Source organism: Symphalangus syndactylus, chromosome 1 (assembly GCF_028878055.3).
Source record: "Symphalangus syndactylus isolate Jambi chromosome 1, NHGRI_mSymSyn1-v2.1_pri, whole genome shotgun sequence".
Lineage (NCBI taxonomy): Eukaryota > Metazoa > Chordata > Mammalia > Primates > Hylobatidae > Symphalangus > Symphalangus syndactylus.
In genome coordinates, this window is record NC_072423.2 from 32,224,532 (window position 1) to 32,251,526 (window position 26,995).

Sequence of the window (26,995 nt, forward strand, 5' to 3'; positions counted from 1 at the left end):
TATGTTGACCATGATATTTTTATTGAAAAGTAATATAAAATGAATTTAGACATAAAAGATGGTATTTTACATTATTTCTTCTGTTATATTTTTATGCTTTGTGCCAGAATTTACTTCTTGCAACTATTCTTGCTTTATCTGGAACAGTTTACTCCATTATTGAATATCTGTTAGTGTTTAATATAGAAGAACTTAATAAACTGCTAATCCGAAAATAATGGTATTCCCTTGCTTTTCAGACCTTTTTGCTGAATATGCTTATTTATGTCCAATGTGGAAATCTGATCCTGTTCTCTTCCACTCTGCCAGCAGTTCCTTTTGTACTACTTCTGGTAGTTCATAAAAAACTTGAGGATCAATGTCAGAAGGGAAAGTAATTTTCTCATCAACAGAATCTGGCTCTCTATTTTCTGTAAGTCCTTCATGAGAGTCTGTTGCTACTGTTTGCTTATGGCTATCTGTAGTGCGGTTTTTGGAGAAAAGTTGCTCACTCTCCAAGTTTGGAAATGAATGAAAAGCAGACACAGCAGGGTTTGAATTTGTAAAGTGGAATCCTTGAGGTTCTTTAGGTCCTTGACTCATTCGTTCATCTTTTAATCTATTATCTAAATAATATGAATAATCCTTTTGGCTAGACATGTAAGAAGAACTACTGCTATTTAAGCCTGATGTTCCTGGTTCACAAGGAGATACAGAGGATACCTGTTTGCTACTGGATAAATGATCTCTAGGATTTACGGGAATATCTTGCATTTGTTTTTTAGAAAAGAAAGATAATACTCCTCTAGATGCATGTAATGGTCGACTCACACTTCCTTTCCCTTGAAATTTTTCCCTAGATTTTCCAGAAAGGATTTCTTCTTGAATATCTACTGGAAGCTGCTTAAAGACTTCTTGGTCAACACCTTCAGGAAGTGAACACAGTGGAAATTCATTAATGTCTTTTTCTTTAGAAAAATTTGTGGTATCTAGTGGAGACTCCCTAGTTCTTGTACTTTCAATTCTTCCACTTGGTAGGAAATCCCGGTTTATTTCTTTGTGTTTGGGAAAATCTTCCGTATGAGTGTCTTTCATTTTCTAGAACACAAGAATAACAGACTAATTTAGATATCTGGCATCTTTTAAATATCGCTGCTGCTGCTGTGTGACTGTAGCTATTATCTGACATGTTTCTAACCTACTCAACAAATACAACTCTTTGTGGCCAGTTCCAAACAACTAGAGATCTACTACCACAATTAGTCACACTATCGTGTGAATCTTTACCCACTATTCCAGGAAGAGGTTTCCTTCCTAGATAGCACTGAGACAGAGGTAAATATGCATTTGGAGACCTGGGAAGATTGTAACAATCATGCAACCAAACTTTCAATTCTATAAATAAAAGAATGACGGCCTAGAAAAAGCAAGTTCACCTAAGGGTATTTTTCAAAAAAAACATACACATATAGCATCAAGGGCTAGTTTTCCAAAAATTACTATTCTAAAGGGTAACTTTTAACAAAAAGAAAAAAAAAGCCTATAACAAAACCCAACACCATGAAGATCTAGTACTAGTTTATATTTATATAAAATAAAAATTTAAAGACACTTTCAACTCTAACTTGAATAATTTTTCTATATAGTTTTTCATTTAAATGTCTCCTTTAGTTTTAAGCACCATAAAAATATAAACATAGTCAAATATAACTCCGTAAACATCCATACAATATGAACTCCAAAAAAGTAAAAAGAGTAGAAAAGATTCAGGCCCTTTTATTTATTGAATACCTACTGTGTGACAAATACATACAAGGTACTTTCACTTATATTTACTTTTCTAATGCCACTATAAATGAGCACTTTTAATTCCAATTTCACAGATTAATTAAAATGTAAAAAGAAAACACTTTTTAAAATTTAATAAATGGAATAAAAAGGGTCACAGAAAAAAGTAATTTGAAGAGAGCATTAACTCACTATTTCCATACACTATCCTGTTCTCACTTTAAACTTAAATGAAAATGAAAAGGTTACTAAAATTATACTGACTAAAAAAACAAAAAAGTATTTTAAATTGAGTTAATTATAGGCATGAAAAATTTAGTAAAAAATAATTATTTTTAAGGCAACCCACATTTACTAAATAGTGGTTTGTCTATTAGTAAAAGGGTTGTTTTAGTTGTCTGAAAATGTGACTGGCCTCTGCCTTTCTATTGCCACACTGTTAACTTTACAACTATAAAATCAGTAGTCAAATCTATCAATATTGCTATCAAAATTCAATACTATTTCAAAACCAAGAAAATGTAAATACTTTAACAAAAGAATCGTGGGAAAGGTACTGATAGCTCATGTGCTCATGTGTCAGCTAAAAGACAAAAAGATGTGACTTCTAATATCTGAAAATATTTTAATACTTATGAGATAATCCATCATATTTTTATATACTATAAAATGTGTTAACAATTCCAAAATAGAGAACCTCCATAATGGTTCTCTCTTTTATCCACTGATGCTTATGTTTTCTTCTTAGATCACAGTATATTTAAGCCCAGAAACCATAAGATAGGTATTATAAACAAGTTAATCACCTAAACAATATCACCCAAAAGAATCTCTAAACTATATCAAAAAGACAAGCACTTAGATTTGTAATTTAACCACACAAATCCCATAAGAGTATACTTAGAAAACTGAACAAAAAAGAGTGCACTTACACAACTGTGCTTGCCAGAGTGTGAAGTTGTTGATAATGATGGCGTTAAATAATAATCAATAAGCCCTTTCTTAGCAGTATTTAGTGCTTTAAGGTTGCAGAAGCACACACTTAGAAGGGTAAGGTGAAATGGCATCTTCACATTCACCATATTTCGAAAAAGTTTCATAAGTATATCAACCATTGGGGTCATCACATCATAATTTCCTAAATAAAATGTTTAAGAATAAACATTATAATTACTATTAAGAGCATAATATATTTTATATTGCTGAGTTTAAGAAATTAAAATCCTAAATAAGTATCACTGGGCATCTTGACATTATATATACCAAATTAAGACATTTCAATGTTAATACTAAATGGTTGAAAATTTTCAAAAGATTTGAAATATGGGATTTCTGGTTATATACTACACTGATATGGTCAGAAAATCCTTTCTCAAAAAGCTACTATAAAACTGAACAACACTGTCAAAAACAATCATTTTGGTGGAAATCTGGAAATGAACCAAAGGCAAACAAAGTGAGAAGTACTGATTTATGAACAGCTGCTATATGTTAGCTAAGAAAGTAGGAGATAGCAGCTTCATTGTCTGGGACTGTTCGAATGCCCCTTTACATAGCTTAGTTGGTACAGGGTGAAGGCTGCAAAAGCCAGCACTTTCACTTCCAGAGGGGACAGACCTGATTTGAGGCAGTGGGCAAAAGCCCACACTCAGCAGTGTTGCCAGTAAAATGAGCAAACTTGATAGGAAACGAATGGGAAGATCCCACAGCTCTGATAGTCTGAAACTTTAGTCGTGGTTTGGGTGAATGACAGATCAGTGGACCAGCCAGAAATGTCACCAGGAGATTTGGAAATGAGAGAACCAAAGAGGGACTACACAGGCTCCCCTTACAACCCTAGTTGACTAGGAGGCTACATGCAAATAAACGGAAGGCCACAGAGGGCCCAAGCTCTCCATATACTCCTTATTGAAAGGGCTACATGCACATCATGGGGAGACAAAGAGGGCCTAGCAGAAATTAAAATTCAAGAAAAACTTGAAAATGGCCTAATTTTTTTTTCTCTTATACTTTAAGTTCTGGGGCACATGTGCATAATGTGCAGGTTTGTTACATAGGTTTACATGTACCATGTTAGTTTGCTACACCTATCAACTCTTCATTTACATTAGGTATTTCTCCTAATGCTATCCCTCCCTCAGCCCTCCATCCCAACAGGCCCTAGTGTTTGATGTTCCCCTCCCTGTGTCCATGTGTCCTCATTGTTCAACTCCCACTTATGAGTGAGAACATGTGGTGTTTGGTTTTCTATCCTTGTGATAGTTTGCTGAGAATGATGGTTTCCAGCTTCATCCATGTCTTTGCAAAGGACATGAACTCATCCTTTTTTATGGCTGCATTGTATTCCATGGTGTATATGTGCCACATTTTCTTTATCCAGTCTATTACTGATGGACATTTGGGTTGGTTCCAAGTCTTTGCTATTGTGAATAGTGCCACAATAAACATACGTGTGCATGTGTCTTTATAGTAGCATGATTTATAATCCTTTGGGTATATACCCAGTAATGGGATCACTGGGTCAAATGGTATTTCTAGTTCTAGATCCTTGAGGAATCGCCACACTGTCTTCTACAATGGTTGAACTAATTTACACTCCCACCAGCAATGTAAAAGTGTTCCTATTTCTCCACATCCTATCCAGCATCTGTTGTTTCCTGACTTTTTAATGATCGCCATTCTAACTCGCATGAGCTGGTATCTCATTGTGGTTTTGATTCGTATTTCTCTAATGACCAGTGATGATGAGCATTTTCATGTCTGTTGGCTGCATAAATGTCTTCTTTTGAAAAGTGTCTGTTCATATCCTTTGCCCACTTTTTGATGGGGTTGCTTTTTTCTTGTAAATTTGTTTAACTTCTTTGTAGATTCTGGATATTAGCCCTTTGTCAGATGGGTAGATTGCAAAAATTTTCTCCCATTCTGTAGGTTGCCTGTTCACTCTGCTGATAGTTTCTTTTGCTGTGCAGAAGCTCTTTAGTTTAATTAGGTCCCATCTGTCAATTTTGGCTTTTGTTGCCATTGCTTTTAGTGTTTTAGTCATGAGGTCTTTGCCCATGCTTATGTACTAAATGCTATTGCCTAGGCTTTCTTCTAGGGTTTTTATGATTTCGGGTCTAACATTTAAGTCTTTAATCCATCTTGAGTTAACTTTTGTATAAGATATAAGGAAGGGATCCAGTTTCAACTTTCTACATATGGCTAGCCATTTTTCCCAGCACCATTTATTATATAGGGAATCCTTTCCCCATTGCTTGTTTTTGTCAGGTCTGTCAAAGATCAGATGGTTGTAGATGTATGGTGTTATTTCTGAGGGCTCTGTTCTGTTCCATTGGTCTATATATGTGTTTTGGTACCAGTCAGTACCATGCTGTTTTGGTTACTGTAGCCTTGTAGTATAGTTTAAAGTCAGGTAGCATGATGCCTCCAGCTTTTTTTTATTTAGAATTGTCTTGGCTATAGGGGCTCTTTTTTGGTTCCATATGCAATTTAAAGCATTTTTTTCCAATTCTGTGAAGAAAGTTAGTGGTAGCTTGATGGGGATAGCATTGAACCTATAAATTACTTTGGGCAGTATGAGAAAATGGCCTAAATTTTTTAAGCCCTCTCCAACCCATACACTTATCCACTGGCAGAGGTAGACAGCTTCCAGACTCTAGTGTTTGAGCAAAACCTTTGCCAATCACTGGCTAACCATGAAACTATACAGACATGGGCAACTTCCCAGAAGCCAGTATTAAAAATTTGAATGGGAAAAAAAAAAAAACACTGAGCAGAGAAATCAGTTGCTACACAACACAGGGGAAGTAAATTCTGCAGATTACATTCAGACAAGTTACCTAAAAAAAAGTACAGGAAAGAAAAAAGAAAAAACCCTACAAGAAAAACTTTTAAATCCAGAGTTGCTATAATACATTATCTATGAGGTTCAGTTTTCAATAAAATAGTTCAAAACATGCAAAGAAACAGGAAAGTATGATACATATTTGGCGGAAAAAGCAGTTAACATAAATTGACTTTGAGGTGGACTTAGCAAAGACTTCAAATTCATTATTAGAGATATGTCCAAAGAATTAAAGACAACCATGTTTAAAGAATTAAAGTAAAATATAATGACTACAAAAAAGGGAGAATCTCGATAAAGAAACAAAACCAAACATACAAACAAAAGACAAACAGAAATTCTAGAGTTAAAAAGTACAGTAACCAAAACCAACAAATCACTACAGGGGCAACAGCAGTTATGAGATGACAGATGAATCAGAGAACTTAAAGGCAGCTCAATACAAATTATCCACTTCGTAAGAAAGAACGGAAAAAAAAGACTGCAGAAAAATAAACAGAGCAGCAGAGACCAACACACGGTGGAATCAGTGTAAGAATAAACATATATAGACCAATGAAACAAGAAAGTCAGGAAATAAACTCTTACATTTATGGTCAATTAATTTTTGACAAAGATGCCATGGTAATTCAGTGGGTGAAGAATAGTCTTCAACAAATGATGCAGGAACAACTGGATACCCACATGCAAAGCAAAGAATGAAGACCCTTACCGCATACCACAAATAAAAAATTAACTCAAAATGGACCTAAACATAAAGCTTAAAAACTATAAAACTTCTAACAGAAAACAGAAGAAAATATCTGTGACCTTTGAGTTAGGCCAAGAATTTTTACATATAACACCAAAACACTATCCATAAAAGAAAAACCACACTACTATATACCGCTAGGACAACTATAATCAAAGAGACTGATAATACAAATATTGGTGAAAATATGAAAAACTGGAACCTTCAAATATTGTTGATGAAAATGTAAATTATTACACGAACTTTGGAAAAAAGTTGGCAGTTTCTTAAACAGTTCATGTTACCATATGATCCAGCAATTCCACTCCTTGAAATCTACCCAAGATAAATGAAAACATATGCATATGCCCACCCAATGACTTGCACTTAAATGTTCTTCAAAATGGAAACAATCTAAATGCCCATAAAGAAGTTATCTCATGCTATATAGTTAACACAGTTTTGTTCTCTTTGAACTTGGAAAACATTCTTAAATGACTCTTAATTATCTATTTAAAAACAAGGCCAGGTGCAGTGGCTCATGCCCGTAATCCCAGCACTTTCGGAGGCTGAGGCAGAAGGATTGCTTGAGCTCAGGAGTTTGAGGCTTGTCTATCCTAAATATCAAAAAAGTTAGCCAGGTCTGGTAGCATGCACCTACTGTCCCAGCTACTCGGGAGGCTGGGGCAGAAGAATTGTTTGAGCCTGGGAGACAAAGGCTGCAGTGAGCTATCACAGCACCACTGCACTTCAGCCTTGGTGCAGAGGAAGACCCTGTCTCAATAAATAAATAAATAAATAAATAAATAAATAAATAAATAAACAACAATGTTTTCCAGTGAAAATTCCTGATAGAATAAAAGCATTTAATTGCTTGCTATTCCCTTTGAAGACCCTCCATTTTTGGAGCATATTTCTCGTTCAAAGTTGGCTTATTTAAGAGTTCAACCTGCTAATGAAACTGTTGGAAAACTAGTCCATACCTGTCCCTAGCTTCTGAATTACATGTGAAGGAATAGGGCACTGACGACTCTCACGACCATAGTGCTTCTCAGAGGAATACCGACGGATTATTAATCTCACTGTATGAGGCTTCCTTCCATCTTGGCATACTCTAAAAATAGAAAGTGGAAATAAAGAATTAGAAAAGTATTACCTTTTTAAATTATGTAACACTTCATTTATCTAAAGGTGCTAGATTTTGTTAAATATAACAATTATACATATAGCAGATAACAAAATAGTAAGCAATAAAGGTCCCTGAGTATCCAAACAATCATTGCAAAGTCTATGCACTAAAACTCTTAATGTTTAGATGTCAAGCTCTCAGGCCTCACTCAGAATTGAGTGCTGTCAGACATAGAAGAGATATAAGATACAATCATAAGAAGCTGTTTTATAATACAAATCCAAAACAAAACTAAAAGCAATCAATTTTTTTCTTTTTGAGATGGAGTCTCACTCTGTTACCCAGGCTGGAGTGCGGTGGCACAATCTCAGCTCACTGCAACCTTCACCTCCCAGGTTCAAGCAATTCTCCTGCCTCAGCCACCTGAGTAGCTGGGACTACAGGCATGTGTGACCACACCTGGCTAATTTTTGTATTTTTAGTAGAGAGGTGGTTTTGCCATGTTGGCCAGGCTGGTCTCGAACTCCTGACCTCAGGTGATCCCCCACCTCAGCCTCCCAAAATGCTGGGATTACAGACGTAAGCCACCACACCTAACCAAAAGGCAACAAATTAAAATCAGCAGGAAATTTAAGAAACTGAATCATTCACTGACAAAAGCAAGTAAGTGAAAAATAACAAAAGAACTTTTTTTAAAACTTTTTTCTTACAAAACGAGATTACCAAAAAAAGATTTTTTTTTACAAAACGATATTACTTTTGTTAAAGAGTAATCACTATTACCATTATATGATAGCTTATTAGAGCAATATCTTGAAAGATCATATGCCATATTTAGTATATAATTAATATACAATATGTGTATATGCATTTTTAAAAAGAGTTTCATGCAAATGTCTTGGTTTTGGTGTTGAAACAAAGGTTTTAATGATATGACAAATTCACTTAAGAAGTACTGGAAAAATGTCATCAAAGGATAACATTTCCCTTTTTATACACATGGCAATGCATATAAAACCAAATCTCAAACATAAAATGCAAATATTGCACATAGTAAAACACACTCAACTTGAAGATTCTGATCTGAAAAAAATAGTTTTGGGCCAGGCACGGTGGCTCATACCTGTAATCCCAACACTTTGGGAAGTTGAGATGGGAGGATCACTTGAGCCCAGGAGTTCAAGACCAGCCTGGGCAACATAGCGAGACCTCATCTACAAAAATTTAAAAATTAGCTAGGCTTGATGGCAGGTGCCTTCCCAGCTACTCTGGCGGCTGAGGTGGGAGGATTGCTTGAGCCCAGGAGGCTGAGGCTGCAGTGAGCTGTAACTGCACTACTGCCACCCAGCCTGGGTGACAGAGCAAGACCCTATTGCAAAAAAATAAAAAATAAAATAGTTCTGTAGTAAATAATTTTTTTCTGTCTCTTATTGCTTTGTGACAAAACTTCTCGATGGCTGCTTAACTAGGATAATAAAATACCTTAAATGGTTACTAGTTTAAATATCTTCCAGTTAAACGTGTTCTATTAATTATGCAATCCAAAGAGTATGATATGCTTATTAAGATACATTAGAAAAAGGCTGTATCATAAGCAATCTTAAACTAGTGCCTACAGGATGGATTAAAAATAATATGGTTTTACATTTCTTACATACCCATAGTATTAATCATAACATACTCTAGAGAAAACAAAACTAATTATACACAAATACACACACACACACATACACACACACACACTCCTGTAATTTGCTTTTTGCAAGTCACTTAGATGGTGTTATAATTCAGTCACTGAAATAAGGGCCCATGGTGTGGGAGAAAAGGAGCCGGCAAGCAGAGATACAGATAAATGGTTAATTTCACAGGTTTTGTATTTTGCAGGTTTAGAGCACCTGGTCTCACTTCTGGGTTGACTCTTCAAATAAGAGAACCTGTAAAACTTATACTTCTTGTGGTTTTTCTATGTGAAGAACTGTCTCCAAAGGTTAGGCATTTCAGAGTAGTCTTCTATTTAGCTGAAGCAAATGACCCAGTTTCACTAGCATACTCGCAGGCCCAGCCTGAGTCATATCACTGGAGCCCAGTCATACAGCCAGCCCCAGCTGCATGCAGCCAACAATGAGCTGCATGGCTCTGCTCAAGACATTTGAGTGCCAGGTTGCACACGACAGCAAAGTTGGAGGAAATTACACTTCATCAGTTTTCTCAGACTTAGAACCATCCAAAAACCATTTTCTCTAAATACAGTTAGTCCTCTTAGAATCATTAGAGAAGCACACCTACTCTAAACTGTTAGAGACCTGAAACCACAATTTGAGAAATTTCTAACAAGAAAAGGAGAAACAAAGAAATGGGACGAAAACAGATAATACTCATCTGTGGAATACGAAATATTGAGAAATACATGTATAATGACAAGGAGCACCACAAAATTAAATTTCCTTTTCAGTTTATCTTGTGCTACTCATATATATATAACCCCAGTTGATACTCTTTACATACAGATCAGAAACCCTGCACACACCTGCAGTCACTCACCCTGCTCACACATAGCCCCAGCTAGCCATTCTTTCCTTCGACTCCATTTTATTTTAAAGTCTGAGGCAAAAGAGATACAAGGGTTCTTCTGCTTCTTCCATTACTGTTACTTTAATAATTTCCTATCCTCAACAATCACAAATTTATATAGCTGTTCCTGTATCAGGAGTTTTAGAATTATGACAGTATTATTCCTCTTTGCATTTTTTTCTTCTTAATGAAATGCAAGTAACTATTAGCAGAGACACAGACAAATGGTTAATTTCACAGGTTTTGTATTTAGCATGTATTTAGCATGGTACTAACTTAACGAAATGCAAGTAACTATTAGCTTGAGGGCAAAGGCTTTGCAATTGCCACAGGGAAAAATTAAAACAACTTCTTCTCACCTGAAGACTAGAATAAGTCTAGAAATGTTAGAAATATCCGTAAAACCCCTTTAGGTAACTATCTGCAGCTTTAGATTCATAGTATAACCACACTGTTAACAGAATTAAGACCAATGAATTCAATTTAGGTAAGAGCCCCATTACCATCTTTACAATAGTTTATAATGCAGAGAAATCCCATGATAAATTATTTTTACATTGTTTAGTCTCCAGATAATCTGTCAGTTCCAAGATGGAACATCAAATATTCTTTCCACATACCGTATATAGAATGAATATACAGGATGACTTAGCAAAATGGATTGAAAATCACCTGTTTAAAAGACTAGCAAGTAGTTCTTCAATCTTATTTTTAGCTTCAACTTCAGATGAACATTTTTTAAATGAATCTTCTTCACTAAAGGACTATCAAAGAAGCATAAATAAGGATTAGCGCAAACTCAAATAACTATATCTAATTATTATCAGTGTATAGTCAAATAAATATTCAATACATTCTTCACTAACTTACCTCTTGTCCTTAGTTTGAGCCATTTAGTTCACTTTTATATTAACTGTTTTTTATCTGCAAGCTATTGTACTCAGTAGAAAGTTAATATAAAATATTACTGTATTAACAGTTAATATAAAACAGTTAATATAAAATAATTCAAAGTTAAGAAAACTCTAAAGCTTTAGTACCAACTCCAAGCTTTACTGTATGATTATGGCAAGAGTTCTTAATCACCTAGGACTTGAATCTAAGTTTATCCTTGGACAAGTTATTTAACCTTTCTAAAGTACGGTATCCTCATCTTGAGAGAGAGAGAGAATGGAAGGAAGGAAGGAAGGAAAGAAGAGAGGTAAGAAGGAATGGACAAACAATAGTACTACCTACCTTGATGCTTTGTTGTGAAGATTTAATGGACTAATGTATTTAAAGCACTCAGTAAAGTGCTTGTCCCATAGCAAAAAAATCAGTCAGTGTTAACTGGGTGATTATACCTTTCCCATTTGCTAAATCACTGGACTACTCTGAAAACAAGATTTTTAAAAGATTAAAATATTTTGCCTCATATATGCATTATAGGCTATTAAAATTAAGTTGCACTGTCTTCAATCATAGTAGCTAACTTAAGATATCAAAATATCAATGCTTAAGATTCCATTTAAGAATACTTACTAATCCAATCTATTAATAATAAATCAGCCTTCTAACAGGAAAGGGATCACATACTAAGCAAACTAGAATAGTAAGAACATGGTACTAAAACTAGAAATCTTTATCTCAAATAATGTGATAACCAGTACTTAATTAAAATAAATATCATCATGTACCTGAGGTGGTCCTGAGGGTATCACAGGGGAGTTATCCTCTCCAAAACTGAGCTTCTGGATACGATGAGCAACTGAAATTCCTAATTCTTTTTCTAAAATTTTGGGTGAAAAGGTTTGGAGATCATGTACACTATTGATACCCAGCGCTTCAAGACATTTGGCAGTTTTATAGCCAATACCTAAATAAAAAGAAATGCAAACAATGTTAAAATAGCTTTTCTCCTTAAAATAAAGCTAATTAAAATATTATAAATATATCAATCATATCTTTAAGTTCTGTAATTTACACAGTAGTCCCCCCTTATCCACAGGGGATACATTCGAAGACCTTCAGTGGATGCCTGAAACGATGGACAGTATCAAACCCTATATATACAGTACTGTTTTTCCTATTACATACATACCTATGATAAAGTTTAATTTATAAATTAGGCACAGTAAGAGATTAACAATAATAACAAAATAGAACTATAACAATATACAATATACAAGTTATGTGAATGTGGTCTCTGCCTCTCTCTCTCAAAATATCTTATTATTTTCAGACCACAGTTGACTGCAGGTAATAGAAACTGTGAAAAGTGAAACTGCAGATAATGGGAGACTACTGTATTTTGCAAAGATCAAACCCCATTGCAAACTAGGTTGCTGTTCTTCCACTCAGGGCTCCTGAATTATATGCACCTCTTTGAAGTCCTCACAAAATGCAGTAAAATAAAATGAATACAGAGACAGCCAATAAATGCTATCTTACTAAAATAAAAATTTTACCACCTGTTTTGTAATATTTCAGAAATACTCAGAAATCATGATTATTATTAATATACAAAAAGGCTGCCACTAGAGCAATTAAAATAAATTAAGTGTACATATTAGGTAACCTAACTGATTCCTATATGCACCACCACACATTTATCCATAAGTTGTATCTAACATTTACCATCCAGAATACAACTATGAGCCAGAAAGCAAACAAACAAAAAATCTTGCTAGCAAAACTGTCACAAAATTCTTGCACTAAAATTCAGTCATACTTTATTCACAAGAGAAAACAGGCCATTTAGTGTCTCCTTATTCTTTTCATTCAAAAATAATAATTCCACAGTTATCTGGTTTTCTTGCACAGTAAAAGCAGTAAGTTGGAGGAGATGGCTGTGTAGGGGGAATTATTAAAGGAGAGTGACAGATTTTTCATAGCAGAAATAAAAGAAGATTGGCAATTTGGCAATAAGTGAGAAAGCAGAAAGCCTGTTAAAAAAAAAAAAAAAAAAGATACAAGAACTCAAAAGTAAAGCCAAGTAAGAATGTTTTGCACCAGTATATAGTCCTCAATTTATTACAACCTGACATTGTTGTTCAGAATGCAGAACCAAAGTCATCCAAAAAAAACTTCAAATTATAGTTATATTACACTAAGGAAGGCAAGGCAGTGTATAATACATTTTGGAATCACACAAGTATCAGTTAAAAATGTGAAGTATCACATCTAAGTTTCAGTGGTATTAGAAATTCATTTCCACAGAACTCTTTTATAACATCTTATTCCCTAGCAATACCACAGAAATGTAGTTCAACATATCGAAGGCCTATAAAAACTTGGGTATTTAATCTTCAAAGATACAAACTTGCCCCATGACCTAAATAGGTAACCGAACTCCTCATGGAAATCAGTTTTTTCATCTTTAAAATGAGGACCTTGGCCTAGATGTTTTGGAAAGTCCATTGTAGCCTTAATATTTTATATGTAATCCCAAAAGAGAGTTAGTAAAAGACGAACTCCCCTCTCTAGAGGCAATGTACAATATAAGAGTATGACCCAGGGACTGGAAATAAAGGACCATATGTTTCTAGGCTGTAACTTTCATGACCATATTCTAACCATACAAAAGCAGATAAAATAAGAAAAGTACCTTCACATATTTCTTAATCCAAATTTGCTTCAGAAAACATTACAGTTTTTCTTAGTTTTTTCCAGGAACCAAGTATACACACACATACACATGCACACAAACTCACAAACACCTCTACCTAAGAATTAATTACATTGTATCTATAATTTTTTAAATTAAAAGAAATACAATAAGACGTATATGTACTTTTCAAATATATTTGTCTTACCAGGTATTTCCTTTATGTGATTCAAACTATGAATAAGATGTTGACAACTTTCAGGTAGTAAGACTGTTTGTTGATTTGGTTTAAAGACACCAGAAACTAATTTTGCCAACAGTTTATTAGAAGCCACTCCAGCACAGCCAGTGAGCCCCAAATGATTATGCATGGCTTCCCGCATCTCTGCTGCAATCTGAGATCCAACAAGTAGTCTGATGTGCAAGATGTCATGCAGGTTTATAGCTTTAAAAACAACAAATGTCATTCAAAGTCACAAGAAAAACCTTTTTCTTTTTTACAAAATAATTTTTAAAAGGTAGAGGGCTTAGTCTATATCCAACCACCACCACCACCACCACCACCACCACCACCACCACGACCATCACCTGGTACGGTTGCGATGTTTGTCCCCTCCAAACCTCACGTTGTAATTTGATCCCCAATGTTGGAGGTGGGATCAAATGGGAGGTGTTGGGATCACAGGGGTGGATCCCTCAAGAACAGGTTAAAGCCCTCCCTCAGGGGTAAGTTTCTCACTGTATTAGTTCCAGAGACAGCTGGTTGTTAAAAGAGCCTGGCACCTCCCCCAGCCCTTGCTTCCTCTCTCACCATGTGATCTCTGCACACACTGGCTCCCCTGTGCCTTCCACCATGAGTGGAAACAGCCTGAGGCCCTCACCAGAGGCCTAACCTTGACTTTTCCAGTCACAAGAATCATGAACAAAATAAACCATTTTTTCTTTATAAATTACCCAGTCTCAGGTATTCTGTTAAAGCAACACTAAATGGACTAAGAGATCACTGCCACCCTATTAGCCACTTGACTAATCTCTTTCATGCTTCATAGGAATACTGTAAACAAATTCAATAAGCAAATTCCAAGGGCCTGTGATAGTGACTGTATACTGGGAGTGCTTAATAATTAACACATTATGAAAACTGATCTCATAAAAAAATTCCTACTGACATTAGCAAAACTTTTACTCATATTTGCCCGTAAGTAAGCATAAAAGTATTATTATATAACAAGAAAGCTAACATTATACTTTAAAGATCTAAATCTTAACCACGCACTAGCTGTATATGCTGCTAGAAACAATCTCTGACCTGTATGCAGTTTTAGAGCTCTTTTATGAAAAGTGTAAGAAAATTTTATAAAAATAAATTTGCTTTAGGTGTAAAACAGTGTTGGAATTACATGAAACCATCCTAACCTCAAAGAGACTCACACTAAAAGTATTTAGAGATGAAATGTCAGGATGTCTGCAATTTACTTCCAAATAGCTCATCAACCAACTAAGCAATCCATAGAGAGAACAAGAGAAAGCAAATGTGGCAAAATGATAACAACTGGTTTATCTACAAGAAAGGACATAATGGGCCAGGAGCAGTGGCTCACGCCTGTAATTCCAGCACTTTGGGAGGCCAAGGCAAGCGGATCATTTGAGGTTGAGTTCAAGACCAGCCTGGCCAACATGGTGAAACCCCGTCTCTACTAAAAATAAAAAAATTAGCCGGGTGTAGTGGCACGTGCCTGTAGTCCCAGCTAGCTGGGAGGCTGAAGCAGGAAAGTGGCTTGAACCCAGGAGGTGGAGGTTGCAGTGAGCCGAGATCGCATCACTGCACTCCGGCCTGGGCAATGGAGTGAGACTCTGTCTCAAAAAACAAAAAAAAAAAAAAAAAAAAGAAAGCACATAATGAGTATTTGTTGTACTATTCTGTCAACTTTTCTGTAGGTTTGAAAAAAATTTTAAGAAAATCTGCATGAAAGAGGAAGAATTAATCAATAATTCCACATTTCCTTTTTTGGATATAAAACCTAGCTCTCTATAATGTACTCTAACAAATAAAATCCAAGTTTGCCTTAAAAATTATATAGAAATATATTTGAAATATTCTTCCTAGTTAGCCCTTTTAAGTTACAAATGAGCACAAGTACAAAAGATACATGAAAAGCTCCATGTATTCTAGAAATTGTGGTTCTACCGCTTTTCTTCTATGGAGAACTATTCTGTAGACCAATGTCTAGTCCTCAAAAAAGAGGATAAGAGGAAATGCATGGGGAGGCTTAAGAGCAAAAGGGTCAGACAAGTCTTACACAACAGCAGAGTACCTTGTCTTGTATGTGGTATGATAAGGGAGTCACCAGCAGAGTCGTAAGATGTCTGAAAGCCTAATTAGATATTCACTGGTGCTTACTGCAGCTTATTTTCAAATGTAAATATCCCTGGAAACACCATCAGTCATTCATATCTCAATACATGAAGGAGACAAACCATTCTGCTTTCTTGCTAACTTTGAAAAAGATTATTTGAACAGATTAAATAGGAGCTTGGAGAAGATTCCAGCACATGGCAGACAGGCCTGGACAACATTCTAAAAGTGCTAACTTGGGAATTCAGAGAGCAACATGAGGGTCTCAGGGGAATCGAAGGGAACATGTAAAAGACACATCAAAGGCAAATCTAGCCTACCTGAAAACTCTGCTTAGAGATTGTTTAAGAATAATAAAAAATTATTCCAAAAAGCATATTAAGAAGCCAATTCTTGTAACTTAAGAATGACCTAAAGAGGTATTGCTTTTTGTTTCCTTAAGAGATGGGATCTTGCTCTGTTGCCTAGGCTGGACTCAAACTCCTGGGTTCAAGCAATCTTCTCAGCTCAGTCTCCCAAATAGCTGGGACTACAGGGGCGCCCCACTGTGCCCAGCTAGGTATGGCTTTCTAAAATGGGAATCGATGCACTGTGTCAGACGAAAACTCTGCACAGATGAATGCTCTGTGCAGATGAACAGGAACAATGCTCTGTGCAAATGAAAAGTGCACAGAGCATTGAGCTACATGTCATCAAAATCTTAATACTTATTATGGAATAGCAGCACCTAATTTTAGCTGTCCTAGACAGATTACTGACTAAATATAACTATACCTCCAACAAAAGTCATGAATCTTTCAGAATCACACAGCAAACTCACTGAACATTAAGAAATGTATGTACTTTTAGTTAGTAGGTAGAATGAATAAGAACCCACTCACACTGATTATTGTATACATGACCCGACACAGTCACCGCAGAAAGTTCATCACTTTGCAGCTGCTGTAGTCTCTTCTCAACCATTTCTGTTAGATCCACAAAATTTTCATCAAATCCAAGTCTCTCAACAACTGGACTAAATTCTTCCAGTAATTCTAAATTGAAATAATATTGGAGCACAGATGTAAATGAAGTTACAACTAGGATAAATTTAACTATCTAGTGCTTAAAATTTTATCAAATTTATTGTTAAAGGTTTTGTATACATTGATAGTTCCGTAATATCTTTAATAAAGCCCTCAGTTAACTGACTTTTTTTCTGTACCACATGTTGAATAGAGGCAATATTTTCTAAAAAGTCTAAAAAGGACATTCCTAGGGCAGTTACTCATGGCAATATATTTAGCTCAATCTTCTACACCTATAATTTTTGTATCTGTAGTACATTAAATATCAATGCTTATAGTAATTGGTGACCTTGAAGAAATGTGTCAAAGAATAAACTATAGGCTGCTTAGGAAAGTTAAAAACAAGTAATAGCATATTTTAGCTATATTTTCCCCAAGAGTTTAAAAGAGGCAAAACAAAATAACATTTAAAATGTCCAATTATTACTGAATAAAACAGAGAGTGAGTCAACTTTCAAAATATACTGTAACATGGTATATTTATTAGCCATTCCCAAGCATATTCCTTAGGACAGAGAGGCAGAGATGAACCACAACTTACAGGTATTCAAATGCCCAGCGTCTAGCACAATATCTAGTCCTCAAGTCAAATGTTTACTAGATTAAGCTGAACCAAAATTCAAAACAAATTCAAAAAAACTATCAATTTTCATATATTAACATTGAGACTAATAACTTTAAAATCATTGAGAAAGTTTTTCACTTCTCTCTGCATCACCTTCTACTGACACCAGCTGGATAAGAGAAAACAAATGCAAGTCTCGTAGTATACAAAAATGCATAGATTCTTAAGGTCATATAATCTGAAGCTCAGAAATAAAAGGACTATCTCATTCCACATAGATCATGTTTTTTCACAAATACCAAAAGTGCTTTTTTGTTTTGTTGATGTCAACATTGACAATGTAAGGGGAAACCAATAAAGGTAACAATGTGACATGGTGAACACCAAAAATCACTCCTAAAAAAACTATTACCTAGAGAAAACTATTACCTCCTTTCAGGACAGACTGACAATATGTCTGATCATAGAAAATGATTGTTTTGCATTTCCTTCATCAATTTTGGCAATTTATTTTCAAAAGTATATACCTGATATGCAAAGTAACATGCAGAAAACAAAAGAGTTTATCAAAAGAATACTACATAAGAAAAATAAAGGATAAGGCTTTACGTACTAAATAGAAAAGCAAGTTAAATACAGAGTCATGCACAAAGCTGGTGAATCACTAAATATTGACTGATTTTAGGTCACAGGACAAATCCCTAATTATCCCATTCCTGAAGGTTTTTGTTGTTGCTATAGTTTTAATGAGACAGGGTCTCACTCTGTTGCCCAGGCTGGAGTGGAGTAGCACACCACAGCTCACTACAGCCTTGACCTCCTGGGCCCAAGCAATCCTCCTACCTCGGCCTCTGGGACTACAGGCACATGCTACCAGCTAACTTCTTTTTGTTTTTTTCACTTTTGTAGAGACAGGGTCTTGCTATGTTATGTTGCGCAGACTGGCCTCAAATGATCCCCTACCACAGCCTCCCAAAGTGTTGGGATTACAGGCATAAGCCACCATGCCCAGCCTCCATTCCCGAAGTTAACCTCTTTCTTGGTATCAACTTCATAAGCAAGATACATTTATTAAACATATAATTATATAGGGCCCAAAAGAGTAGTTTGTAATTAGAGAAAAAAAACTACCTTGAAGAAAGGTATATATGCAGTAGCATCAAAATATGAAATAAATAATAAGGTTATAAACAGGTCAGAGATAAATACAGTAAACGACTAATTGGCTATGCTCCTACTTCAACTCAGAAAAATACTGTGAGAAAAATTGATAAAGTAACTTTTTTCAAAAAAACTTTTTTCAAAAAATACAAAACACAAAAAGTATTAAGTACTTAGTACTTAGAAAAAGATGAACAACCCAAATTATAAACAGGCACAAGTGAATACGTTAACAGAAAAAAATACATAAATTACCAAAAATATATGAAAAAATACTCAACCTTACTCATGGAAAACTGCAAATCAAAACAATGACTTACTCTTCTTCGTCTATCAGGCAAAGATTTTTTACCTAACACTCTCATATATACTAGCAATATGTTGGGGCAATCTCAAGTGTAACATGTAACATTACCCAAACTTTTAAATGCAAATCATGTTTGATCCAACAATTCACCTCTAGGAACTTACTTTATGGAAATCCCCTTAAAAGTATGCCAACATTTCTATATGAAAATGCCCAAGAGCAAAAATCTGGTAACAGCCTAACAATCCAACACTATGCAGGGAAACCACATAACTTATCATCCAAAACAAGACATTTTTTGAGTGAAAGAAGGTGCAATTACTAATTAGGTAGCAACAACAGGCATAAAGTTGGACATACTGTCTTCGTATCCCTGAAGAACTGGTTAAATAAATTTGGAATAAATACAATGAAATACTGTGCAGGCATTAAAAAGAGGAAGATCTCTGTGAATGATAAGGAAGATCACTAAGCTCAAAGGCAAGATACAGAATTGTATGTATTATATAATCACTTCTGTGTACACTGAAACTCAAGTTTTTATTTTTTCTCCACAGGGAAAGTTCTAAAAACTAAAGTTCTAATATTTAAGACACACACAATTTTGCATAACAAAATAAGGGATATCTGGGAGTATAATCTTGTCTTTTCTGCTTCACTATCCCTTCTTCTTTCCTCCCATTTCAGCACTGCGTCTTTTCCGCCACAAGTTAACCAAAGTTAAAAACCTGTAACCCTCTCATGTTTCTCTTCTTGTTCATATATAGACATACACATATATATGAGAGGGGGCAGTTAGGCCATCATTTTACACATTTGGAAAAACATGGTACATGATTTTGTACCTTGCCTTTTATTCACTCAACAAGGCCTATCTCCATCAGTCAAATAGTATTGCACCAATGCATTCTTTTTAATGGCTATATAATACCCATTATACAGATGTCTTAGTTTATTTGGCTGTTCCTCTTGATGGGCATTTTTCCTTCCATACTTTTGACAATCATAAACGATGCTACAATAAACATTGTTGTACATATGTCTTTATGTACTTGTAGTTCTCTTTCTTTTTTAAGAGACAAGAGTCTCACTCTGTCATGTGCACGCAGGCTGGAATGCAGTGACACAATCATGGCTCACTGCAGCCTCGAGCTCCTAGGCTCAAGCAATCCTCCTACCTCAGCTCCAAAAGTGCTGGGATTACAGGTATGAGCCACAATACTCAGCCTTATGATTTTATTTCTATTCGATAAACACTCAGCAATGATATCACTGGATTGAAGAACATCCATCTTTAAACTCAGTAAGTGTTCTTGATACTTTTTTCTCACATTCCTTTTAATTTGGGGCAAGTATGATAGACACAAAATATCTTACTAATTCAAATTTCCTTGGCCACTAATGAATTTGAGTATTTTTTCCCTATAATTGTTAGACACTGGGTTAGGCTCTTCTTGTCAACTGCCTATTCATATCCTTTGTCCTTTTTTAATAGGTTTATTTTTCCTGTTGATTTCTAAGAACTCTTTGTATATTATAGACATTTAATCCAGTCATCTGAAAATTGCTATGATAAAACAAAAAAAAAGTAAAAAAGACAAATAATTGCAAAGCTGATCATTATACATTTTTACACTATATATTAAGTAATTGCGGTTTTCGCAATTAAAATTGTGAAAGCCACAATTACTTTGCACCGACCTACTATATTTGCAATGTGCCAGTGCACACTCATTTTCATTTTTCCTGTAATTTACTATAAGATTTAAACCCAAACCTTTGCATAGGAAAGTTTAGCTACATTGTAATATTTAGTATATATATAGAACCTAAGAAAATATTAATATATCCATTATATTTATTAATATTTCATAAGAAATCAGTTTTTAATTATGTTGATCAAATGTTAGAGAAGCCTCTTTCAATTATCATTAGTGCATCAGAAAACAACATATTTCTTCATAATTCATTTAAACTTAAAATTTTAAAGACCTGGCATCTTTTACAGTAGTTTCCCATTTTCTCACTTTTAAACTTTGTTTTCCATTTTTCCCTGTTATATAAACATCAATAATAACAGAGTTAAAATTACTTCCAACTATACATCTTCTTAAAAATACTATTCATAGCATACAATTATCCTTTTATATAATTTTTAAAGTTGACAAGACCCAAAATAAGAAGTTATTAGGAAAAAGCATCTTATGTTATTTTACATTTATTAAAAAAATTCATGTAATGAACAGGCATCCTACATAAAAATTAATGCTAAAAGTACATTGCTTATCATTTGTACCTGTAACCTTGTAAGACATTTCTCTGTAGCGAGTCAGGTCTTCTCCATTAACCAATACCAGCTGTGGACACTTTTCTTTTGCATCTCTGACATTCATAAGTTTCTTAACTCCAAGTTTCCTAGCTTCATAGTTGCAGGTAACCACCAAATATTTCTGTTGAACCCCTATAAAAAATATTTTATGAGAAACCCAAGCATAATTGATGAAACATTTAAAGATATTATTTCCATATTACATTTGTCTAAGTTGTAAGAAAATCAGTTTTGATAAGAATCAAAAGCCCTGTCTCAATTAAAAAACATAGCCTCCATATCTCCTAATGCAGAAACATTAGGTTTTCAAGCTATCGCCTAGTTATGAATTATATACCAATGTATTATTTTTCCATACCCCACTTTTAATCTCTGGTTGTTTTGTCTCCTTGAAGAAGGGAAGTTATTATTAAATAACAAAACACTGAATAACACAGAATTACAAGTTAGACGATAGATCAATTATTCATATACAAAACGCAATCTGTGTATTACATTTCTAAAATTTCATAAAAATGAACCTAAATCAATATATTCTGTGGAATCTTCAATGATAAGATACAAATCAAATCTGTCTAGGATTTTTTTCCAGACAATAGTCTGAGTCGGGCACGGTGGCTCATGTCTGTAGTCCCCGCACTTTGGGAGGCCAAGGCAGGTGGATCGCCTGAATTCAGGCATATGAGATCACCCAGGGCAACATGGTGAAACCCCGTTTCTACTAAAAATACAAAAAAATTAACCAAGTGTGGTGGCACACACCTCTAGTCCCAGCTACTTGGAAGGCTGAGGCAGGAGAATCACCTGAGCCCCAGAGGCAAAGCTTGCAGTGAGCCAAGATCGCACCATTGCACTCCAGCTTGGGCTACAGAATGAGACCCCATCTCAACAACAACAACAAGAAAAAAATGAAAGACTACTTTAGTTTTCCCCCAAAAACGTGGAGCATTCATATCCCTCACTTCCCAATAATCATTCATTCGTACTTAATTACACTTTTTTTTATTGAGCATTATCTACAGAACATCTTGTAACACAGTGCTACTATTCAGAAATGCCTTCAGGAGAAAAAAACTTAGGTTCCCTGATTCTAACTCCTTGGCCCCCTTAGAAAAGTTTTAAGATCTTAGACTCCCCTTGGCATAGCAAAAACTAGTCATCCCTTTGTTCTTCAGTAAATCAGCTAGGCTGGATTGGGATTGATTAAGCCAAAGTGGGCACAAGAGGGTAGCAGCAAGTGAACCAAAAATGTTCTTTATGCTTACACTAAAAGAAGAATCTTTCCTGCATGCATGAAAGAAAATCTCTTTATCTTTCTCAATTTAAAATATGAATAATACAAATGATAAAACAAGCCAGCATATCAACAAATATCCAATATAAAATTTATTTTGGTTTTTATTTAAAAAGATGCTTATGTTTTTATGGAAAGTTTGCTGTCTTAATAATACTTAGGTTTATGTTCAAAATCCAACTAGTTTGTTAGATGTTACACAATTTAAGAGTTAATTTCAAAAGGGGAGGACAGATGAACACTTCCACTAAAATGTAATAAGAGGTTGTTTTTGAGAACAAAGCCTGTAAAATTTCAAATACTAAGAAAAAGAAATCTGACCAGCAAACTAAGCTACTAACCAGCACAGAAAAGTAAAATTTATTCTGCTTTCTCTTCATTTGCTCTGCCGACTACACTATTCTCAGATTCACCACTTATTAAATGAGGCTTGTAAAATTTACACTTGGTAGTGAAGCAAAAATGACCAGCTATAAAGCACTGTAAGAAGTGCTTCCAAAATCTTTCTTAAGAAGGTTAATAAATCAGTATATAATGAGCATGATGAGTTGCTAATCTAATCATTATGCAATTGAAAATATTATAAATGTACAGTTACCTAAAGGTTTGTCTTTTAGCTCTGGGTTTGAGATCATTTCTACTTGTGCATAAAAGCAATCCAGATCCATATGTACTATGACTCTGGATGAAGAATTTCGTGTGGGCAACACTTGATCATGAACTCCTGCACAATATGGAAAGAAATAAAAAGAAATTCAGGCTGCTTATTATCTCTGAGCAACTGACAGTTCCTTAAAACATGGTACCTGTGAAGGAAGAATGCAGAGTGACATTAGTTTTCTCCTGGATTGTGTGAAAGCATCGAAAAATCACAAAGACATGAAACTCCACTTACAGTAGGGTCTTCAGTCCTTTTAATCACTGTTTCTTTGTGCACTGCGTTTTTCTCAGGATAGTAATAAGTTTGAAGGGAAAAAATGTGATAAATAATGGATGATGCAAGAGCTAATACTATCACCTGGAAGTTTATCGTAGCTCTTAGTGTAAACCAGAAGGGGCAGAAAAGTTGAAATGACGTTGATTTTCACACAACTTGAAAATCATTCTAAGCAGCATGCCCTTACATTTAAAACAAACAAAAACTGAAATACAAAATGGCAAAAGACAACCAGCGGGTACCAGTGTGGGCTATTTTTATCTCCCATGACAGCAGGATTATCTGGTTTAATGCTAAATCGCCAGTGCCTAAAACAGTGTCTAGGACATAACAGACCACCAATAAATATTCACTAAATTGAAAGACTGAATAGTTCTTTGATTTTAAAAAGTGGTTAGGTCATTATTTGTGGGGGAGGGAATGATAGAAGCGACTCCTCTCAACACTGGCTAAAAACAAGACAGGCAAAATACAATACAATATTCTGGTTGGGATCCTGGAACAGAAAATGAACATTAGCAGAAAAACTGGTAAAACCTGAATAAAGCGTGTAGTTCGGTTAATAGTATTATACCAATGTTAATTTCCTAGTTTTGACAAATGTACTGAATTTATGTTAACACTAGGGGGATCTAGCTCTGCAACTTTCAGGTAAACCTAAAGTTGTGCCAAAATTTAAAAGGCCAGGAACGATGGCTAACTCCTGTAATCCCAACACTTTCGAAGCTGAGGTGAAAGGATCGCTTGTGGCTGGAGTTTGAGACCAGCCTGGACAACACAGCTACACCTGATCTAAAAAATTCTGAAAATTAGCCAGGTGTGGTGGCACGTGCCTGCTGTCCCAGCTACTCGGAAGGGAGAGGCTGGGGCGGAGGATCACTTGAGCCCAGGGGTTCAAGGCCGCAGGGAGACCTTGTCTCTAAATGAATGAAAGAAAACCACTAGGAAATGAGAACCGATGCCTTTGCATCCAGGCCCTGAGGTGGGCGGTACAAGGTACAGGGCAGTACAAGGTAAAGACCAGAGCTGGAAATGGGTCACCGGAGACGTGACCAGCGGACCTGACTCCGCCTCGGTTCTGAGCCACCTCTTCCCGCCAGGACTGAGAACCGGGTCCCACCTTCTGCCAAATGAGCGACAAGGTCCTCAACTTCTCCAAAGTTAAAAGGCCCGGAAGCCTCTGCAATTTTCGTCGGGGTGGCTGAGGGATTCCCGCCCCTCCTCGCCCCTCACAGAGGAAAGGACGGTGCAGATGCACCCTCGATGCGTCTTTGTAGTGTGGACGCGCCCCATCCTACTCCTACTGGGTGAAACCATTCCTCTAGAGGTACCCGCCGCGTAACACAAGGCAGAGGGAGGCAGCCCTGTCTTAGAGGAGCCGAGTGGGGCGGGGACGGTCGCGCCCCAGTGGCCGCCGCCCCGAGCGTCCGCCTGCCCCACCCTTCTCATTTACACCCAAGGAGGCCGCTGGCTCCTCTGGCTGCAGCGCACCCTGAGAGCTGGCTGCCGCCCCCACGTCCGTCAATTCCATGGCCCAGGCCTCGGCGTCTTCGTCGTCGTCGCCGCCGCCTTCCTCCGCCGGCTCCACCCCCAGTTTCTCCATCCCGCCGCTGCCAACCGCAGCGCTACTTCCGGCCGCTTCCGCCTGGTCTCCAGCGAAACCGGGGGACGACAGTCTCCAGCCGCTCCGTACCTCTCGCCTGCGCAGTCGTGGCCGACCAGCCTGTTGCCCAGAGTGACGCGCATGATTCCCCTCCAGGGAATCATGGAGGCCCACGTGCAGGAGTTTTTTCCCGCCGGGTGGAGGCCGGAAGCGGAGAGATTGAAAGCACAAGTGGCTATTTTTTTTTTTTTTTTTTTTTGAGACAGAGTTTCGCTCTTGTTGCCCAGGCTGGAGTGGGCAACAGTGACGCAATACCGGCTCACTGTAACCTCTGCCTCCGGGATTCAAGCGATTCTTCTGCCTCAGCCTCCCAAGTAGCTGGGATTAACAGGCATGCGCCATCAGGCCCAGCTAATTTTTTTGTATTTAGTAGAGACGAGGGTTCACCATGTTGGTCAGGCTGGTCTCGAACTCCTGACCTCAGGTGATCCACCTCCTAGGCCTCCCAAAGTGTTGGGATCACAGGCATGAGACACTGCGCCTGGCCTAACTTTTTTTTTTTCTTGAAGGCTTTGGAGTGAGGCCCACATCACAAATTTTAGCTTTTTATCTTTGTTCCGTTCGGCTGTTAGCAAAATTGCAAATCCCTAGACCTGAGTGATTAATGTGATGGGGTGGGAAAGAGTGTAACTGATAGTAAAGAGACAGGTGGCCTTGTAAACTCATATGATTAGCAACTATGTTAAGGTTTGCTGTGTTTTGTTTGTTGTTGTTTTATTTAAAGACACTGTAACGAATTCAACCACAGAATTTTTAGCATCAAAACTGAATAGGATTTGATACATGAGTGTTGCATTCAGACAAAATCTCCAATCCAGACCCTCCATCATGCTGTGTGACTTTGGGCAGGTTACATAACTGCTGTGAGCCTCAGTTGCTCTACTGTTAAAAAAAAAAGTATTGAGATTGAATGAATGGATAAAAGCTACTATATGCTGTAATATCCTAATGTATATAAAACATGTGGCACATAGGAAGTGCTCAGTAAATGTCTGTTCTCCTTGCCTTCTGTTAGGATACCATGTGTGCACGTGTGTGTTGGTGTGTGTATGTGTATGTTTTACAATAGAGGAAATTTGGAAATTCGTCCCTGCCTGTATATATGTATATACACTATATCTGTATAAATACCCAAATTCACACATATATTTTGTTTTTTATATGATTCTACTTCTTATCAAATAAAATATTAGAACCTTGAGAAACCCTTTAAAGCAGCCATTCCCAACCTTTTTGGCACCAGGGGCTGGTTTCATGGAAGACAATTTTTCCACAGACAGAAGGGAGGGGAATGGTTTGGGGATGATTCAAGTGCATTACATTTATTGTGGACTTTGTTTCTATTATTATTACATTTTAATAGATAATGAAGTAGAATCAGTGGGAGCCCTGAGCGTGTTTTCCTGCAACTAGACTGTCCCATCTGGGATGATGGGAGACAGTGATAGATCATCAGGCATTAGATTCTCATAAGAAGCATGCAACCTAGATCCCTCACATGCAAGTTCACAGTAGTGTTCAGGCTCCTGTGAGAATCTAATGCCGCTGCTGATCTGACAAGAAGCAGTGCTCAGGCAGTCCTGCCAGCAATGGAGAGTGGCTGTAAATACAGATGAAGCTGCACTCCCGGGCCCGCTGCTCACCTCCTGCTGTGCAGTATGGTTCTTAACAGGCCAGGGACTGGTTCTG

General features: G+C 36.4%; 1 protein-coding gene across 12 annotated transcripts; it reads right to left on the reverse strand.

Moving 5' to 3' along the window:
• Positions 1–25,461, reverse strand: POLI (DNA polymerase iota). Of its 12 annotated transcripts, none has more exons than XM_055298645.2 (10): positions 25,135–25,461; positions 23,305–23,430; positions 21,380–21,544; positions 16,865–17,017; positions 13,836–14,072; positions 11,718–11,896; positions 10,714–10,805; positions 7,325–7,455; positions 2,700–2,905; positions 1–1,077 (listed from the first exon to the last, which is right to left on the reverse strand). In XM_055298645.2, the coding sequence occupies exons 1-10, from the start codon at positions 25,244–25,246 to the stop codon at positions 259–261; spliced, it is 2,220 nt and encodes a 739-aa protein (XP_055154620.2). In that variant the 5' UTR covers positions 25,247–25,461; the 3' UTR covers positions 1–258. The 12 variants fall into 12 exon arrangements, with proteins under 12 accessions (XP_055154620.2, XP_055154668.2, XP_055154640.2 ...); XM_055298693.2 differs by having other exon boundaries at positions 25,337–25,407; XM_055298665.2 differs by having other exon boundaries at positions 23,305–23,512; positions 23,602–25,183.
• Between the last annotated feature and the right edge of the window lie 1,534 nt (positions 25,462–26,995).

What these genes read in the sequence shown, in the direction of transcription:
- POLI (XM_055298645.2), bottom strand. Translation starts at nt 25,246, where the DNA reads ATGGAGAAACTGGGGGTGGAGCCGGCGGAGGAAGGCGGCGGCGACGAC. An exon ending in GGCGGCAGCCAGCTCTCAGG is followed by an intron (nt 23,431 to 25,134) that starts GTGCGCTGCAGC and finishes CATATTGTGCAG; the next exon opens with GAGTTCATGATCAAGTGTTG. An exon ending in AATTCAGAAGCTAGGGACAG is followed by an intron (nt 2,906 to 7,324) that starts GTATGGACTAGT and finishes CATTTTATTTAG; the next exon opens with GAAATTATGATGTGATGACC.